This window comes from Amphiura filiformis, chromosome 19 (genome assembly GCF_039555335.1).
Source record: "Amphiura filiformis chromosome 19, Afil_fr2py, whole genome shotgun sequence".
Taxonomy (NCBI): Eukaryota; Metazoa; Echinodermata; class Ophiuroidea; order Amphilepidida; family Amphiuridae; genus Amphiura; species Amphiura filiformis.
This window is the reverse complement of record NC_092646.1, coordinates 39,719,615-39,739,444: the sequence shown is the minus strand read 5'-3', so window position 1 is coordinate 39,739,444 and position 19,830 is coordinate 39,719,615. Positions and strand designations below refer to the sequence as shown.

Below are 19,830 nucleotides of genomic sequence, written 5' to 3'. Positions count from 1 at the left end.
ATTCAAGATCAACAAGTCGAAACTTTCACCACGCACATAAATAACATCTCGCCTTCCATTAAATTCACCAGCGAGCGCGAGGAGAACGGACAAATCGCCATGCTGGACACCATGATTAACAGAAAGGAGGATGGCACGCTCAAGGTCACTATCTATCGCAAGCCGACACATACTGACCAGTACCTGTCTATGGACTCACATCATCCACTTCAGCACAAATTAGGTGTGATCAGAACTTAGAACATCATGCAAATACCTTGGTGTCTGACCCAGAGGACAACATCGCTGAACTGGAACACATCAGACAGGTACTGGGTCACAGTGGATACAAAAGGTCACACTTCGCGATCGCGAACTCCAACAACCCTCCAACTCCTGACTCTATACCCTCTAGCAGGATTCATGTAACCATACCTATGCAAGAGGGGTGTCCGAAGGTTTGCGACGTGTGCTCACAAAACAAGGGATCCAAGTTCATTTCAAGCCCCGCAACACACTACGCGAACTTCTAGTTTCTCCTAAGGATAAGATCAGAAAGGAAGATCGGTGCCACACTATGTATAACATCGCCTGTCAGTATTGCAACGACACTTACATCGATGACTCGGTTGTTTGATATATATATATAGAATTGGCTTCATTATTAACTAAATGCAAACTATAGATATTTATCCTAAATCAAATTTCTTTATTTGCAAGGGGTAGGTGATTAATACTGCCATTAAAACAGCTGGAATAGGTGAAACGAGCAACAAGGAAATTTTATAAACATATTTTATCAAACAATAAAAAACATTGAATTCTTTCATTTCGGATGTAATTTTATCCAGTTTTTTTTTAAACTTCAAAGAAATTCACTTTGTTTGGCAATTATGATTTTGAATTTCCAAATCATACACATACGCACAAACATCTCCAGTACATTTTACTAGTAATGTTTAAACGCCCAAAACGCATTGCGCATTATACGCATACTATTCAAAATGCGATACGTGTGCGAACACAGTACGCGTATATGACAAACAAGTGTGCTTACGCACAAACATGCGTAGTACATAATTAGCCTCTCGTTATAAAAGGTCAGCAGACCTTGCTCGTCCTTCAACATGTTTGAGGGAGTATGCCGATTTAATTTGGTTACGTAAGGTATCCTTTCAAAGCAAACACTATGGACCACAAGAGCCTGGTCCAATGGCACAGTCCAATAACCTCAATTACATAATCATAGTGCAAAATTTGACCTCAAGTTGCAGAGTATGAGTTTTTGTACCCAAATCTTCAAAGGTCATTCAATGAATGTACACATGTATTAGGCCCCATGTCACAGGGGAAGTTGCCCAAATTCGTCCAAAATTGTCAAAATGACCAAAGTTGCGCAAAATTGTGTAAAACTGCTCAAAGTTGTCATTTGACTTTGCAAATTTTTTGACAATTTTGTGCAACTTTGCATTAACATTGAGTAACTTTGTGCAACTTTATGCAACTTTACATTAACATTGAGGAACTTTGCGCAACTTTGTACAATTTTGTGTAGCTTTTGCAAAATTTTACGTAACTTTGAGCAACTTTCCAACATTTTACGCAACTTTGAGCATCTTTGCAAAATGTTATGTAACTTTGCAAAACTTTGAGCAACTTTGCAAAATTTTATGCAACTTTGCGGAACTTTGTGCAACTTTGCAAAATGTTTAGGCAACTTTGAGGAACTGTGTGCAACTTTTCAAAATTTTACGTGACTTTGCAGAACTTTGTGCAACTTTGATATAAAATTGGATCGATTGAGCCCACATTTATTGGTCGAGCTATGAGTTTTAATATTGGACGAGGCGTACTCGAGTTAAAACTCATAGCTCGACCAATAAATATTGGGCATAAAGTATCCAATTTTATCATTATTATCTTTTGGATCCAATATTAGGCCCCACGACAGGGTATTAATTCCGATTTCAGGGTCCGATATTGGAGTTATCAGAATTGCAATATTTATTTGTAGTTATTCCGAGTTATCGATATTATTTGGAACAATCCGCAGTTAGTTGAAATTAGTCAGAACAATTTGGAGTTATCAAAATTAATCGGAACAATCCGGAGATAGGGAGTGTTCATTAATACTTTGGTAGGGGGGCTGGTCTTCCTTAAATTTTTCCTTAAACTTTTTGACCCCCCCCCCCATAGACCGCTAAACTTTTTTGACCCCTCTTTGACAGACAAAACTTTTGACCCCACAACCCCCCCCTTTATCAAGATTCAAGATTCTTAATGTTCAAAACCTTACTAATACAAGGTACAGAACATAAGCACTTAAAATATAGAATAACAAACATACTTAATAGTGTTGTTTCCAGTGGTGTGGTATCTGGGAGGCAAATGTTTGAAACATTCCCGGTGGGACAATTGCGCATGAAATACAAGCACAAGGAAATTTTAATTTTATACTTAATTTAGATTTGTCCCAAATCAGGGTGTTTATCTGATTTTACAGGGATAAATGAAATTGATAATTTGGATCCGTGGCTATGATAGTACAAATGTGCGCGAACCGCGCAAAAAATTTGGCCAAATATTGTTAAAATTGGAACTAATTAATGCAAAAAGCTAAAATGGTCAAATATGAGATTAATTTGGTCACGCAAATGTACACAGGTACAATGTGATCAGTTTTGGCCCCCATTACCTGGGCCCGTGCCCACTCTGCCCTATGGTAAATCTACCCATGGGCCTTATATGTGTACAAAATAATTTTGCAATGAGAAATAGTAAACTGAAGTGTGCAGTTTACGTGCAAAGAAATCCAATTTATTTTCAATATTTTCTTGATTTAGTTGTATTTTGATCAGATTGGTACATAATCATATTTGTAGCGTACTTTGAAGAGATCTAAAATTCTATGATAAAAAATGCCAGTATTTCTTAGACCAACCCAAGCGCGCAAAAATTTTGGGTTTTGAAGAGGCCCACCCACACCAAAATTTGCCAAAGTGTACAGAAAGTCCCAAAATTTCAAAATTTGCGAGCGTACCGAGCAAAAAAAGTCAGATTTTTAACGAGTTATTCGTCAAAAAAGGTCCAAATTTTTGAAAGAAAGTCCACTTTTCACAAAATCGCCCCCTGGCAAAAAAAGTTCACTTTTTCAAAATCAGCACCCCCCCCCAAAAAAAATCATGCGTATGGGCCTGTATAGGCCTATTACAAGCTACAGCTGAAGCTAGTTGCTACATGTAGTGGCCAGGATTCCAGGATCTGTGCTGTGGCATATGGCTGACCTAATGATGAAACTCCCGATGGGGGTAGGCGCGTGCCTCTCACAGAACAGTAGACCGACTTCAGCTTCATGATCTGTGATAGGGCCTACCCACACAAAGCACTGACCCTTCTATTACTGATCTTTGCTAGAGCATATTGTCAGCCTGCTACGCTAATTACCCAAGTCATTTTTTGTAATTTTGAGAACAAAGTACAAAATTCTAATGGTTCAAGCATGCATTTAAACATATTTATTCACCAATATTTGTACAAGTAGGGCCTACAAATGATAATGAAATGAAAGGGAATAATCCCAAATAATTAGGAATATTAGATAACTGATGTATGCTTTGATTTGATTTGATTTGTTCGGATTTTGACAACCCTGGATAACCCAAGAAAGCCTCTATTGAAGCTTATTTCCATTGGGGTCCATTTGAACACCGGGACGGGTTGGGAACAGTCAGGGGTTAACACCCTACTCTTTTCGAAACTGGCTGCGAGATACATGTACAGGTATGGCTCTCTGTACACGGGACCGACGGCTTAACGTCCCCTCCGAAGGACGGAGTACTTTCATGATTCATTTACCCAATTCTAAATGAACCATGGGGAGAGCGGAAGTATGAATTTAATCTACAGAAGTTGCCAATTAATTTCAGACTTTTTTTTCCAAGTCAATATCCCAGCAAATCGCCACCGCCGGGAATCGAACCCGGGACCTCATGCACTAAAGGCAAGTACCCTAACCATTGCGCCACGCTCACCCTAACCATTGCGCCACGCTCTCCCCAATGCTTGAACCACATTTTGTTCTTTGTACTTAAAATTACAAAAATGACTTTAGGCAATTAGCGTAGCAGGCTGACGATATCACACATTATTACTTTAGGCTTTTTCTGGCTCTCACCCAAAGACCCTATTTTAAAAGAGGTCATATTCTCAGCCAGCCACTGCCCCCCTAATTTAGATCCAAACGGTTCATCTCTCACCCAATGGTGACAGATGATATATTTTATACATTTTGCTCTCACCGAATGCCAAAAATGATGCTCTCACCCAATGACCCCATATTGTTTTATATTTTGCTCTCACTGAATGCCCCTTACTGTGTGAGTGCCAGCCCTACACCTATATCCATTTCATATTGTAGCCCCCTCCCCGGAGCATACCCCGGCTCTACTGCTCTTCAAATGCTGAGTTCTGATAGACTGTCCCACAGTCTCGGTTCGGTCCGGCCTGGATAATGGAACGATACGTAATTACATAATAGCCTACCAAAATATGCCATAGTCCTTCACCCCCCCGATTCTAAATACACAGCCCAAAACCAATTCCTCTCTCTACACAAATTAGCTCAAATTGATGCCACCACACTGATCACACCTCCTATATTGAACGCTAAAATTCAGTGACCGCTCCCCACGCCGAGACTGTTCCGAAGTGTTAGAGATTTCACTTCCAAATATTCGTTCAAAGAAGCCCGGTGATTCTGATGTCAATTACGAAAGCCCCGCCCAGTTTCAATTCAAATATGGTAGCACAAAGCTATGCCGCGGGATGTGACGCAAGATCGGATGGGACACTTGTCATTGCTTGTCAACAACTGAGAGGTATTGAGCTCAAGTGGCACGCGTCTGATAGACCCATGGTACGCGCAATAATAAAAGGCAACCACTCGACTCGGACTTAGGCCTATTAGCTCCTATTGTCCATATTGCGTATATTATCGCGTGCGGTTTGCAAATGTTTGCACATTATTTAGCTAGGGAAGCCTTTTCAAATATCCCCGCGCTCCCAAGCTGCGTTGATTGGTCGGATACAATATCGTTGTTTTAGTCGCTTACACAAACGTTAATGTAGTGAAAACATGGACGTGGTATATAGAAAGATTGCGTGACTCCAAATCCGTAAAAGTGAACTCCCAGCATTTTGTGGGAACTGGAAGTCAAATTGCTTACAGACTGGGAGGGTCCACAGTCGTTCTCCATGGACCCGAGGGAGGGTCTAAGTTCTGAGAGAATCATTTGGGGTTCAGCGTGTGCTGGGTGAGGCTAAGGTTTGGCATAAATATTACAGGATTCAATTCAGACTTAGCTAGGCCTCAAATAATAATGGCATAAATGTGGTCTCATACTCAGATTTGCAACTGGCAGTGGCGGCCCCACGGGGGGGGGGGGCATGGGGGAAAATGCCTCCCATCCAGTCAGAACTCTTGCCCCCCCCTGGTGCCCCCAATAAAAACCCAAAATTTTCACTTTTTGCCGTAATTTTGCACAAAATTTGTTGATTTTTCCCCTACCCTGAAATTCACTTTGCCCCCTCAATGCCCCCCCCCCGAAAAAATTAATGGCGCCGCCACTGGCAACTGGCTGTATAACTGTATCACAAACTCTCATGTGTTCCAGCTTCTTACCATGCAGCTATATGCTTACTGTTTACCCCAGTATCCATTTAAAATTCTTCTTCTTTCCCCTTTAGGGAGTGTTCATAAATACTTCGGTGGGGGATTGGAAAATATGGTGGGGGATCAAAAATAATTTGGGTCCTAAAAAGGGGATAAAAAAATCAGTCCTTAATACGGGAGAATCAAAAGAATTTAAGGGTAAAAGTCAGGGGTAAAATGTTCGAGAAGGCATGTACATTCCTAACTTTTAAGTACCGGTATTCAATTGTGTACTCTCAAGCTTCAAATCAACAAAATGTGTGCACTTTACAATTTGGGTGTAACACTGTACTATGACTCCAATGAGTAATAACTCCAAATGGTAATTTTAGCTAAATGAGTTACAGGCGTAGATCCCGGGCGTAGATCCGGGGATGGGATAACCCCCCCCGGAATATTATCATAGGGGATGGTGACGCCTGTATATGGTTTTCTGACCAAAATTAACCCCAACCTTTAATGACAGTGTGCACACACATTCCATTGATCTTTTGTAGTAAAAAGTGGGAAATTCAAACTGGCTGTGTACTTGCTAGTATTAGCATGTTAGCCATACTATAGGACCTACAGTATAGTGAGTATAGCCTACACATTTACACATACACTGTAAATAATAAATTTATAATAAATTATCTGATGATGTAAATACAAAATCCGGGTACAAAATCTATATAAAGAACATAGTATGGTGGTTATAATTATTTAACTTTGAAATCATACCCTGCTTCTCCTAAAATAGCTTAAAATATATATTAGAGCCCAAACAACAAGTGTATACTGTTTGGCACGCGAAAGTATGTTTTGGACATGCTATATATAGGCCTATCAATGTGTATTGGGCAATAATATTTCTTGTCTGCTGACCGACATACCGTAAAACCCCGTCTACAAGCATATAGAGTGCTTCTGATGAAAGCTAATTTATTACAGGCGCCATTATGGAGTTTGAACAAATAAATTACAGATTCAAGCATATAAAAACAAGTATTATTGTAAGACCAATATGTTGTATTGGTATATATACGCCAAATTAGTATTAGTTAAGCTTTCATAAAAAAAACCATATATGCTTGTAGACGGGGTTTTACGGTATTTAATTGAATAAATATTAAAAGCCTTTCAGACTCAATTTCTTAATATAACCGGTAGCTTCATTTTTTTTCAAATGTTTTATAAATTACAGTATTTATAAGCATGCAGGAAGGGTCACGTATATTGAGCAGTTTTTGAATTAGTAGTTACCAGTTACGGGCACCATCTCTTCAAAAGTAACAAAAGAGCTTTTAAGAAATGTATACATGGTATATGGAAAACAAAGATTCAACATAACAATTTAGAAAAATTATTTACTCATGCTATAGGAATAGCTTGTAATAGTGTGTAAATTTGGATAAAAGTCCCAAAAATGGGCTGAATATATATATTAAAAAGCTTTAAAAGTACAGACATTTTGACTAAAGACATGAGAAGGAAAGGCGGCATCTCTGATACTGGAAATTATACTGGGAAATACTTGTAAACATTGGAATTATAGTAGTAAATACCTGGACAAATACTGGTTTTGCAATAATTCATGTATAAATTTTAGAAATAGTTTTGTTCATGTTTTAACACATTTTCATTCTCATCAAATAATTTCAATACATTTTAGAAAATGCCATTCATCCAAAACAGGTATATTTAAATTTATCATGTAAGTGACGTTTCTCTGGGACAAAAAAGTTACAGAGTAAAAGGCAAAACATTTATATTTCACTGCAATACCAAATAAAAACATTACCCTTCCCATCATTTTGAGTCTGCCAGTCTGCATAAAGTAAGAACCAATGTCATAACTTGATTCATCTTGATCTACAGAAGCTTACATAGATCATGGAAGTAGACGGTTTTGAATTACCCGGCCCTGTGCTGAACCTGGCTAGGGGTCAAAGGCTAATAGCATTTTCAGAGCTAGGGTAACCATAACCGTAACATGTGTAAATACTATAAATGAAATGCAAATTTCCTTTTGTGTGATGAAAGAAATAACTTTTGAAAACAAAATATCTCACTTGTTTCTTCTGGGCCAAGTTTTCAACTTGTTGACCCCCATTTTATTAACTGACTCTCATCAAATGATCCCTTCAATCATGCTTCAATCAATTCATTTCGCGTCCACTCCTCAATTTCTGGGATCAGTCCATATTTTTTTCCTCAATTTTCATATTAAATTTTAAGGGATCTGGTTTGAGCGTTTCGACAGTATTTTTTGTGGGATATGGGAGCACATCAGACATATCGAATCTGAAACTGAATACGAAGAATGTCTTTCTGATATCAAATAATTTTCATTTTTTTAAATTCACGATATAATACAAATTTTATGATAAACTATTAAAATTTGATATTTTTCACATTTTTGATTTATAACAGTCCTCGAAGTAAATTTGATAAATCTAATGATATATTATTCTTAAGCGCTATTTACATGGAGACTTTACCCTTGCCTACATAATAACCATAAATTTTATTTTGATGGATGACTTGCCCTGGCGATGCAATTTACATGGGGACATAGAGTCCAGCAATTGTGACCTCAATCAACTATATCTGGGGCCCCCCTATGTGACCTATAAAACCATAACCAGGTAAATACATAACAAAAGTGTGTAAAAGCCATCAACATTCCAGAGAAACTCTCAGGAGAGTGTAGTACTGTCTTGAAAAAATAGCCCCGGTTCTATTTTGAGGAAACTATGAAAGGTCAGAGGTCCAGGGGTATTGCCTGGCAAAATTACCAATATACACGAGGACTTTCCCTTGCTGGAAATAAATTTCCAGCAATAGAGTCTCCATGTAAACTGTGCATTAAAGTGTATGTAGCTGGGAGGAAAAGCCGACGATCAATTGAAAATTTTGACCTTTCATATTGAAGATATGGATTTTTTTTCCCCAAAATCCATATCTTCAAAACGAAAGGTCAAAATTTTCAATTGATCGTCGGCTTTTCATCCCACATACATACACTTTAAGTATAAATCATCAAGTTTACTCCGAGTACTGTTAAATATCAAAATATCAATTTTAATCATTTGTCATAAAATGTGTATTACATTGGGAATTTCAAAAAATCAAAAAATTTTGATATCAGAAGAACATTCTTCGTATTCAGAATGCAATTCGATATGTCTGATGTGCTCTAATGTCCCACAATAAATACTGTCCAAACGTTCATACCCCATCCCTTAATACTGCTATATTTTCGAAAAAGCTGTAGATTGTCCCATGCATCCATTTTATTTAGTACAATGGGCACGATTTGCTTGCAAGTGTTGCCCTGCAAAATAGCAATAATTGCGAGGAATTTGTATTGAAGCATTAATTTAATATTGTAATGCCAGGATGAACTAAGGATTTCAGAAAAATATACTAGGCCTAGTTTAGAAATACATATATACATTCTTGCTTATTTTTTATTTGATTTTATTTGCTTTTTATTCTTGATCTATTATTCTTAACATTTAGGCCTTATTTAGTATAGTTTATCTTTTTATTTATTTATTTATTTATTTATTTATTTATTTATTTATTTATTTATTTATTTATTTATTTATTTATTTATTTATTTATTTATTCATTCATTCATTCATTCATTCATTCATTCATTCATTCATTCATTCATTCATTCATTTATTTATTTATTTATTTATTTATTTATTTATCTATAATATTTATTAAAAAAACTGGTGTTTATAAAATAGGTAGTGTTTAAAAATGCCAAAAATTAAGTTTATACAGCACTGAGGCCTGGTTAATTTTGATTGATATTGTAATTTTTTGGGGAAAATGGCTAATGTATATTATAAATTTAGGCCTACACATTACTCATTAATTGTTATTAATTTCATTTTGCTTGTTGCAAACAAGCTATATCAAATTTTATATTTTGAAACAAAAAGAACAGGTTATGAATGAATGGGTTACAGAAAACAATTTTTGTTACACCAATGTATCTGGAATCACTTTGGAAAAGAATGGTGAAATTATCAATGAAAAAATGGAACTATAGTAAGGAACCCCATATACGGAATTTTTATACAAAATAAATGCAATTCTTAGAATTGGTAGGTGATTTGGCTATGATTTATTTGGCAAAACAGGATAATGTATTCAAAAGTTATGGTCATATTTTCACTTTCTGGGATAAATACAGTGCTAAAAATAAACTACATTTTAAAGCAATAATGTGCGATTTCAACAAAGAGTAGATTCTTAATATTTGTTTTCCACAAAATGTTAGTTTTCATTGATCACATTATGTCCTCATTTAATTTCAAGCATGATTAACAAATGAGGTAAAGCACTTTTTACAGAGAAAATTGTTATAATTATCGCCAATGCAAATAGAGCTGGGGGTATGGTGGCAACAGAAAAAATGGGGACGACAAAGAGTAATGTGTCATTAAAATGACTAAAAATGGGACAAAAATGGACAAACGGGGACAAAAATTTGGCTTTGCTCCTCCACAGTAAAAGGCTGCGCCCCTGATTGAAGGCGTCGCTGTGGTGCAAATCACACATTAAGTTTTAAATTCGTATCTTTGGCCTTCGTCAAGTCCGTACAGGGGAGCGGCAGCACCACCCCCAAAAGCAGGTGGTGTACGACGTGCATTCTCTAAATTCAGTAAATGTCCATCGTCAACCGTGTAGGCCTAATTGAATGGGATTATTTTGAAATTTTAAAACACAAACAAATAGGCCTATGTTGATAAATAATATAAATACAAGCTAAAACCGTTGGGGTTCGATAATGAACCCCACAAAACTAACCGAGTATATTGGAAAATGCCATACGGCCGGGCGGTTTCACAAGTTGCCGGCTCGATCATGTCATCCGCCGCCTGCCCAAAAGGGTCCGGTTTTGCTATTTTTCCAATAAAAGGTCCAAATGTGGGAGAACAAATTTTAACAAGAATTTGTCTTTAAAAAAGACAAGTTCACGGATCAGGTGTATAGCACATGTACTTTGAGCTACTTTGGTCTAACATTCAATATTCATATCTAACCTACTCTGCACTTATTCGACAATAAATAAGTGATATGAGGCTTAATAATGATACATGCGTCTTGACTCTGGAAAACAAAATTTTTTAAAAACCTCATTTTGCATTTAGTTTTTTAAGCCACCTCGGGAGCCACCTACAGGATCTCGTTTTGCATTTAGGTTTTTATTGTGTTGCAAAGTAGCAAAACTTTCTTTATATATGGCCCAATTCGTGCCTGGAAAAGGCTATCCCTCTTACAACCTATTGTCAGGTCTGATTTCTATATTGAGGTTTCACCGGGTTTGCAAGAGATAATAATACCAAAGCTAAACACCATGAAATTTACCACATCACGACCAAGCTCACATTGGGCGCCCATTCCTTTTAAAGGAATTTTATTAAGTCACCTACTAGGAAACAAATTTGGCTATATAATATTACTACGAAGAAAATTGTATCTTATCACAAGTAAACAAAATAATTACACAGCTTGCTCTTGTTAGCTTTTGTCAGGGTCAGGGATATGTATGAACACCAATATTATACAGGTTTAGGCCTATAGGCCTACACATGGGTTATTACAAGAGTCAATAAACATTAGGGGCTAACATTCAATTAACTATAGAGTATAGATATAGACTTAGTTTTGTGCAATGTAGTAAAATTCTGAAGTAAATCGCTTGCTGCACAGTTTTCTATACAGAATGATGTTTACTTTGTAATCAGGCCTGGCCATGAACCTGCTAGTTTTGATTAAACGATCAGTTATGTGTATTGTCAGCATGTGATGGCTATAAGCCAATTACAAAAATGTTTCTAAAAAAGGCTAAAAAATTCCTACTCCTGGACAGACTCTTTTCCGGGTTAGGGCTAATTAGTAAGTTGTCATGTGTGGCAAGATTAGATAAAGGCATACAAACAAGGGTATGAGATATTAGGAATTATTTCCTAGACTAATAACCACAGGGCTGGTGGGCTACAATACCTATTCATGACACAGGATATGTAAGGGATAAACTGTGCATATGAGATGTGGGGGAAAGTGGCATCATTTCACTGCCGTGAAAAAAGGGATAAGGCATTTACACAGACAAGGGTAATTTGTAGAGGGATTTGGGTACACAAATCTGCCCAAGTACAGTTAGGCCTATCATTTGAAAGTCCGGTTTTGGAATTCCTGCACCCTCCCAAAAAAAATCTGTGTATGTATAATGGCCCTGGCCTTCATTAACTTTACAGGCTCAAGCTCAACTTCAGTTCAATTACACAATATTATGGTAATTTTTGTTTGTTTGTTGGAAAATGAGCCACATTTTCAGGGGCTATTCAGGCCCGCTAAGAAGGTCTAAAAGCGCTGAAAATTATTTTTTCAAACAAAAACTATGCACATGATTTTTCCAAAATCTGATTGCATTTATCTTTGTCTTTTAATACTATCATGACAGCTCATGCCGGTATGTTAACCTTGTTACTTTTAAAGAGATGGTGATTAATATTAATTCAAAAACTGCCCAAATAAAGTGATTCTTCCTGCATTCTGTTAAATACTAAAAAATTCTATTGAGATAAATATTAAACATGTAGGCCTAAATTGTCGCCGTAAAATTTTAGTCTGAAATGCATTTGATCCTAATTTGAATATGTCTGCAAATAAGAAAAGTTTATAGGCCACCAATATAGCCTACACTCATAATAGGCCTACCAAGATTAATACCAAAAACAACGAAAACTAAACAGCAAATGGCACTTTGCAGGAAGTCAGTCATTAAATTTATAAAATTTACTTCGAGGACTGTTATATCTCCAAAATGTGAAAAATATCAAATTTTAATAATTTGTCATAAAATTTACCGTATATCGTGAATTTCATAAACTGAAAATTATTTGATATCAGAAAGACATTCTTCGTATTCCGAATGCAATTCGATAGGTCTGATGTGCTCTCATGTCCCACAAAAATGCTGTCGAAACGCTCAAAACGCTCATTCCAGTTCCCTTAACATTAATAATTTTCTCATTAAAAAGCAACTCATTACTCATACTTTTTTGTGCTAATTTGCTAAAGTGTTTGAAAAGTGTTATATAATGTACACAAATATTTTATTATAATGATGTACGTAACTACTGTCTTAGGCTTAGTTCTAATAGTTTAGAAGTACATGCATGTATTTCAAATTCACTGAGTGTACCATATAGTAATTAGTATTATATCACTAGGTTCTTTGTAGATTTGTATATTACTTTTATATTTTACTTATCAAATAAGGCCTAATTATTTCATTTATAAAATATGAGTATTTGTTATGACACTTTTATTCATGTTCAAGTTTATTTAAAATATTCCATTCAGTAAATACGTATTTTGGTTATACTGTAATACCAGAGCAAATATGGCAAGTAGAGCTATTCCAATTCAAACCACAGTGAATTCAAACCTACCACTATATTATAAAGGTCAAATAGGGCGAGCTAGGGGCAAGAGGTAACATGCTTTATGGCGTTTGGAGCATTCTTGTACTGTGATTAAAGGCTCACTGGCCTGGTTGGAGTATATTAAACACATTCTTATAGTAAAAGTAGGTAACGGTGAATCCAACGGACGAGGACACAAAACACATCAAGGATCAATAAATGATACAAGAGGATACCTTGAATAAGAACAACAGGAAAGAAAAAGCAAGGTACACCAACTTGATGTGGGGAAACAAGTAAAATGCAGACTAGACAGTATGCAGGGGGACAAAAACAGCAAATGTAGGCAGAAGAAGTAGGCAAAGTTCGATAGCCAAATTTTACCAGTTCCAAGGCCCACAGAAGTAAGTGCTGAACCTGCAAAAAACAACAAGGATCAATGGTAATACAAAACTGCACTAGAACAAGTGATGAAAATCACTGTGCATATAAACAGACACGCTAAACCAAACATCCAGAGTAGGCACAAAACAGGCAAAGTTCGATGGCCAAAAATTGCCAATTCCAGAGCCCACAAAAGTGTCAGGAAAACAGTACACTGGAAGTGATGAAAATCACTGTGTACATAGCAGTCAAACACAGAACAGACAAAAAACAACCGACGTTTCGAGCAGATAAACTGCTCTTCTTCAGGGACAGACAACAAAATATAAAGCAAACAACAAAAACTACATGCTGTAGTTTAAAAACAAATTCAAGTCAAAAATTGAAGGCAAGTTCAAATTGAAATAAGTAGCAAAAAGACAGCAAACTCAGAGCAAAATAAGTTGTGTCTTCTCTCATTGAGAGCAAATTCACTACAAAGTTAGACTGGGAAAGTTTATATGTAAATAAGCACCACCACAGGACAATAGGGTATTGTCCTAATTGACAGGAAGTGAATGTCAAGTGGGGTCGCAATCAATAGAGGTTGTAGAGAATGAATAGATAGGATAAGTGGACTAATGTCACTCAAACTGCAATATTATGAGAAAAGTAATGCATATTAAATAAAGAACAAATAATGTTTATAGACCTACACAATACATGTATAGTGAAAAATAAGCCAAAAATTGCTGGATAAAACACAAGTCAATGAAGGTCTCAAATATTAAAGTGTAATATGCATACTGAAAAGAAGGGGAGGAAGAAAAACAGAGAAAGTAAGAAAGCATGTGGTCCATGCATGATAAAATTTAATTTCAGTGCATGTACAGATATAGGCCTGCGGATGAAAGTGATAAAGCCAAAAATCACTAAAACCAAAGCACAGTGAAATACCGTTGCAAATTGACATGAAATATGCCAAAATAGGTAGTGATACAGGGACTGCTAAAAGCTGGAAAAATATTAGCAAACAACGAGGCCTACAATAAGAAAGCCAAATGTGAATTGACACATCAAACATATAGGCCTACATGTAGGTCCAGAAATAAATGCTAACAAGATCCATAGGCCTAAAGATACACTGGCATGTTAATCTTTAACATTTAAGCCAAGTGGTTGAGTTGTCTGAAGTTTAGAGATCCAGTCTTTCTCAAGTTTCTTTCGCATGAAAGTGTCAGTCTTTGGGGGTTTGTCAATACACATGACAGTAATGTGATTTGCAGAATGTCCTGGGAGGTTGAAATGTTTAGCTACTGGTGTATTTCTGTTAAGACGAGCATCGGCACAATGCTCAGTCAGTCTGGTTTCCAGGCTACGACCAGTCTCTCCCACATACTGCACTTGACAATTAGCACATGTGATAAGGTAGACCACATTCTCACTCTGACAACTGAGGTGTTTGTGGATGACATGACTTTCACCTGTGGAAGAACTAGTGAAAGACGACCCTTTCTTGGTGTGTGCGACTGGTGAGCCACCACCCCATTTAGGTTTAGAGTGGATCTCATGATTACATAAAGTACATGAGCCACATGCAATCGAGCCTCTGGGAGGAGGTTGGGCTGGAGGTAGGGATGAACGTACAATCATGTCCTTGATGTTAGCACTTCTCCGATAAGCTACCATGGGTAGGTTGGGAATAGCCTTCTTACATCTATCTGAAGAATGCAAGATACGCAAGTGTTTGTGAAGTATCTGAGAAAGTTTGGGAAGCGAAGGATGGTAAGTGATGACCAGTGGAATGCGTTCTGGATTATCAGAGTCTGGCGTCTTAGGCTCGAGAGCATCAGATCTAGGAATCTGTAGAGCTTTGTTGATTTGTCTGTTGATAACAGAACCAGGATAGCCTCTGGCCTTTAGAAAGCATTCAAGTTCAACTTTTCTCTTCTGAAGTGTCTCAGGGGAGGAGCAGATGCGGTTCAACCGGAAAGCCAAGCTGTACGGGAGACTTGACTTGGTATGCTTGGGATGACAGGAAGTCCAGTGAAGAAACTGATGTGAATCAGTGGGTTTAGAGTACAGGTCCGTGTGGAGAGTATCATCTCTGATGGATACCAGTACATCTAGGAAGGGTATTTCCTTGGTTGAGGATTCAGAGGTAAACTTGATAGTTGGATGGAATGAATTGCAGAAGTTGACAAAGTGCTGAAGTTCATCAGGTCCATGTGTCCACAGAAAGAAAATATCATCGATATATCTCATCCACATGAGGGGTTTCTTGGAGATTGAAGAGAGCAGACGTTCTTCAAGACAGCCCATGAAAAGACAGGCCATAGAGGGCGCCATTTTCGTTCCCATACTGGTCCCAAATATTTGCTTGTAGTTTGTGCTGTCAAATGTGAAATTATTGCAAGTAAGAACAATTTCCATGAGGTCACAGAAAGCATCAAGTTGGTCAGGAGAGTAAGTGGGTTCAAGAAAAGAACGACATGCATCTATACCCTCGTTTGCCGGGATATTAGTGTATAGGGCTGAAACATCCATAGTGCAAAGTATGGTGTTAGGCGCAAAGGGCCCATGTGCGTTAACAGCCTTTAGCTTGCGAAGGAAATCCATGTCATCCTGAACATACGATGGCAAAGTAGAGACATGTGGTTTGAGATGGTGGTCAATGAAAAGAGAAACCTTCTCTGTGACGCTGCCATTGGCACTAACTATTGGACGACCAACTGGTATAGTGTCAAAATGTTTGTGGATCTTAGGTAGAGTATAAAATCTACCTGGTTTGGGACGTTTGGGTGTGAGTGCAACCTTGTGAACATGATCTATAAGGTCCACCTCCAAGGCTTTGTTGAGACCTTTACACACACGCTTTTCAAATTCAGGGGTAGGATCATGGTCAAGTTGTTGGTAGTGATCAGAGTTGTTGAGTTGTCTTAAACACTCGTGAACATAACTTTCCCTGTCTTGAATGACAACTGCAGAACCTTTATCAGCCTCCTTGATAACAATACTATATACGATTGTTTTTGATATCATGCAGAGCCTTGTTCTCATCACGAGAGATGTTCCGATATGTTTTAGGCTTTATCCCTTGGGTAATGTCTGCCTTAACCTCAGTGATATAAGCATCAAGAAATGGATCTTGACCAGCATTGGGTGTGAAAAGACTTTCCCGCTTCAAGAGTGGATGATTAAGAAGACTTTCATCAGTCGTAGGAGTGGTGTTAGTGTTCTCCTCATCGTCTCTGTGAAAGTGAACTTTAAGACGAAGTCGACGGGCAAATTTATCCAAGTCCGTACGAAGCTCAAGATCATCAAGAGAGGTACTTGTCGGACAAAATTTCAGCCCGCGGGATAGAACAGAGGCTTCATGTTCGGTAAGACTGTGGGAAGACAAGTTGACAACACTCTTGTTATCAGTGATAGGGGCTATTTTGGGGCGATGCCGATAGGCTCGTTTAACCCAACGCCGTTTGTGAGTTCTGGTTGGTGCCGGTGTGGGCCTGTGAGTAGGTCTACTATCCTGGTGAACGTTGTTATTAGTAGCATTAAGGATGGAAGCTTGCATGTTAGGTTTATCACCACTAATCATGGCTGGACGATTAGACTCGTCGATATAGTGGTAAGCACCAGGTGATGCGTGTGCAATGCCAATGTTCTCACGGAGTTTGCGACATTTTTGAGTTAGAAGCTCGAACTGTAGTTTAGAGCCCATTTCTTTGAGTTTCATAAGGATGGCTGAAAAGATATCGGGGTTAACCAGAGAAGATAAAACACGACAGAGAGACAAGAATTCAGTAGACTGTTGTTGAACAGCATTGACAGAATCTATAATGAGAATATCAAGAAGCTTGCTGGATGTAGATAAGATAATAGCAGTGAATAAATATGAGTCTTAAACATCGGCCTTCTGTATGTACAATGTATTTGAATTATTTACATGATTAAAATACTAGAGTAGTCTTTAATACTATTAAAATAAATGCAACAAGTGGCAAAATCAATCATTCGCTAAGTTACTAGTACCAAAAAATCAGCCATAAGATCTGTTTAAACATGTTTAAAAAGGTTGTGTTCATCATCTTTTAGTTTTATATTGTTAATATATTATTCAATATTTATAGTACTAGGTGTATATAGCTTATACAATGTGTATACAATTTTCCATAAAACAGTGAAAAATCCTGCTCGTTTTATAAAAGTTGATAGGACACAATTTCAAATAGTATGTTTGATGTATGAATAGCCTAAATTTCTGGTTTACGAAATTTGTCAATTTGAACATAACCTATTTCTTATTTGCAAATGTGTTTGTCTCGCAATTGTAGGCCTATACTAGTAAACTTCCTTCTGTGTATTAAAAGGTCCAACCGTGGGCCTTATATGCCTTTTTTGCACAACACATCTTGTCGATGTTTGTTTATTTGTTTCTTGTGCAATAAACCCGGGCAATAAACATATTAAAATTAAAATTAAAATAAATTACTTTAAAAATGAATTTGGAATTCCAGACTTTTTCCCCCAAAATAAGTTTGCCCTCAATAGGGGTTCTGGTGGAATATGCCCGGAATTCCATACTTTTTGCGGAGATTGGGTCTGAAATTCGAGATATTTTTTCCAAAATGAATTTGGAATTCCAGACTTTTTTTTTCAAAAAAATAGTTTGCCCTCTATAGGGTCTTGGTGGAATGTGCCGGGAATTCCATACTTTTTGGTTTGAGATTTGGTCTGGAATTCCAGATATTTTTTGCAAAACAAATTTGGAATCCCAGATTAAAAAAACAAAACATTTGCCCTCTATAAGGGGGGGTCTTTTATTATCTGGAATAGCCCAATTGACATGAGAGTTGAGTCTCCAATAACAGTGATGCAAGTCAGGGGGCCATTTAACTTCGAGGACGCCATTTGACATATTTATATTGCATAGCCTATGTAGGCAGGTAGGGGGGGGGGTGTTTTTTGGGTTGGTTTTAGGGGTTTAAAATCTTCTGGGGTGAGTCAGCAAAACCAGCAGCAACTTGACGTAATTGTATGAGAAGTTTACACAACTTTGGGCAACTTTGCATAAATATGGGCAGCTTTGCGCAACTTTACAAAATGTTTAGGAAACTTAATGCAACTTTCCGCAACTTTGTAAAATGTTTCGGCAACTTAATGCAACTTTGCGCAACTTTGCAAAATGTTTAGGCAACATAATGCAATTTTGGACAACTTTGCAAAATATTTAGGCAACTTAAAGCAACTTTGCGCAACTTTGCAAAATATTTAGGCAACTTAATGCAACTTTGCAAAATATTTAAGCAACTTAAAGCGACTTTGCGCAACTTTGCAAAATATTTAGGCAACTTAATGCAACTTTGTGCAACTTTGGTCATTTTTGACAATTTTGGACGAAGTTGAGCAACTTCCCCTGTGACATGGGGCCTTGTATTGGGGTATAAGAACTTCCCCTGATAGATGAGAATGTTGTGGATCTTAATGAAATGAACTGGGAATTGTTTCATTGTAAAAGTTCTAATGTTGTCCTCGAGAGAGACAGTTATATATGCCATCTTGAAGGTTGACATTCTTACCGATCAGTTTAACTCCAATCTTCGTAAAATCATTGACAGCCATGCTCCTGTTACTGACCGCACAGTGATTCTGCGCCCACACGCTCCATGGTACTGCGATGCACTCCGAAATGCTAAGCAGGAAAAGCGTCGCCGAGAACGGAAGTATAAAGCCACTGGTCTTACTGTCCATAGAGAACTTTACAAAGAGCAGTGTGAAACCTACCATGATCTTCTCAACTCTGCCAAGACAACGTATCACCGTGACCAAATAAGTGATGCTGAGCCACGTGATTTATTCCGTGTTGTCGATACGCTCACAAAGCCTAAGTCCATCATTGCTCTACCAGCTCACGATGACCCGAAAGATCTCGCTGATCGTTTTGCTGACTACTTCCATCATAAGATCAGTAGCCTTCGTGACCGCCTTGATACCTCTTCCAACTCAGTTATCAGCATTGAATCTAATGGTACTTGCTCCAGCTCCTTTGATAGTTTCCATTCAGTATCTGAAGAGGAAGTTTTGAAGATTATTAAGTCTTCTCATATTACATCTTGCAAGTTGGACCCTCTGCCTGTTTCCATCACGAAGGAATGTATTGACGAGATGTTGCCTGGAATGACGGCAATTGTGAATCAGTCGTTACTATCTGGCTCTTTTCCATCAAGCCTGAAACATGCAATCGTCACTCCACTTCTTAAGAAGCCCAAGCTTGATGCTGATGAACTTGCAAACTACCGTCCGATATCTAACCTGACCTACTTAGGCAAGTTGATTGAGCGC

At 37.5% G+C, this 19,830-nt stretch overlaps 1 protein-coding gene across 1 annotated transcript; it reads right to left on the bottom strand.

Annotated features, from left to right (window-relative positions):
• Nucleotides 1–13,168: 13,168 nt before the first annotated feature.
• LOC140140584 (uncharacterized) lies at nt 13,169–17,224 on the bottom strand. The gene is made up of 3 exons (XM_072162341.1): nt 16,607–17,224; nt 14,806–16,491; nt 13,169–13,252 (listed from the first exon to the last, which is right to left on the bottom strand). Exons 1-3 carry the CDS (start codon nt 17,222–17,224, stop codon nt 13,169–13,171), a joined length of 2,388 nt encoding a protein of 795 aa, XP_072018442.1.
• Nucleotides 17,225–19,830: the final 2,606 nt, after the last annotated feature.

Excerpts from the sequence above, each read along its gene's own strand:
- LOC140140584 (XM_072162341.1), bottom strand. The coding sequence starts at position 17,224 with ATGAAACTCAAAGAAATGGGCTCTAAACTACAGTTCGAGCTTCTAACT. Across the intron at positions 16,492-16,606 it reads TTGATGCTTATATCACTGAG|GAGGCTGATAAAGGTTCTGC; the intron begins GTTAAGGCAGAC and ends ATTGTTATCAAG. Across the intron at positions 13,253-14,805 it reads GTCTTAACAGAAATACACCA|GCCAGTGAGCCTTTAATCAC; the intron begins GTAGCTAAACAT and ends TACTCCAACCAG.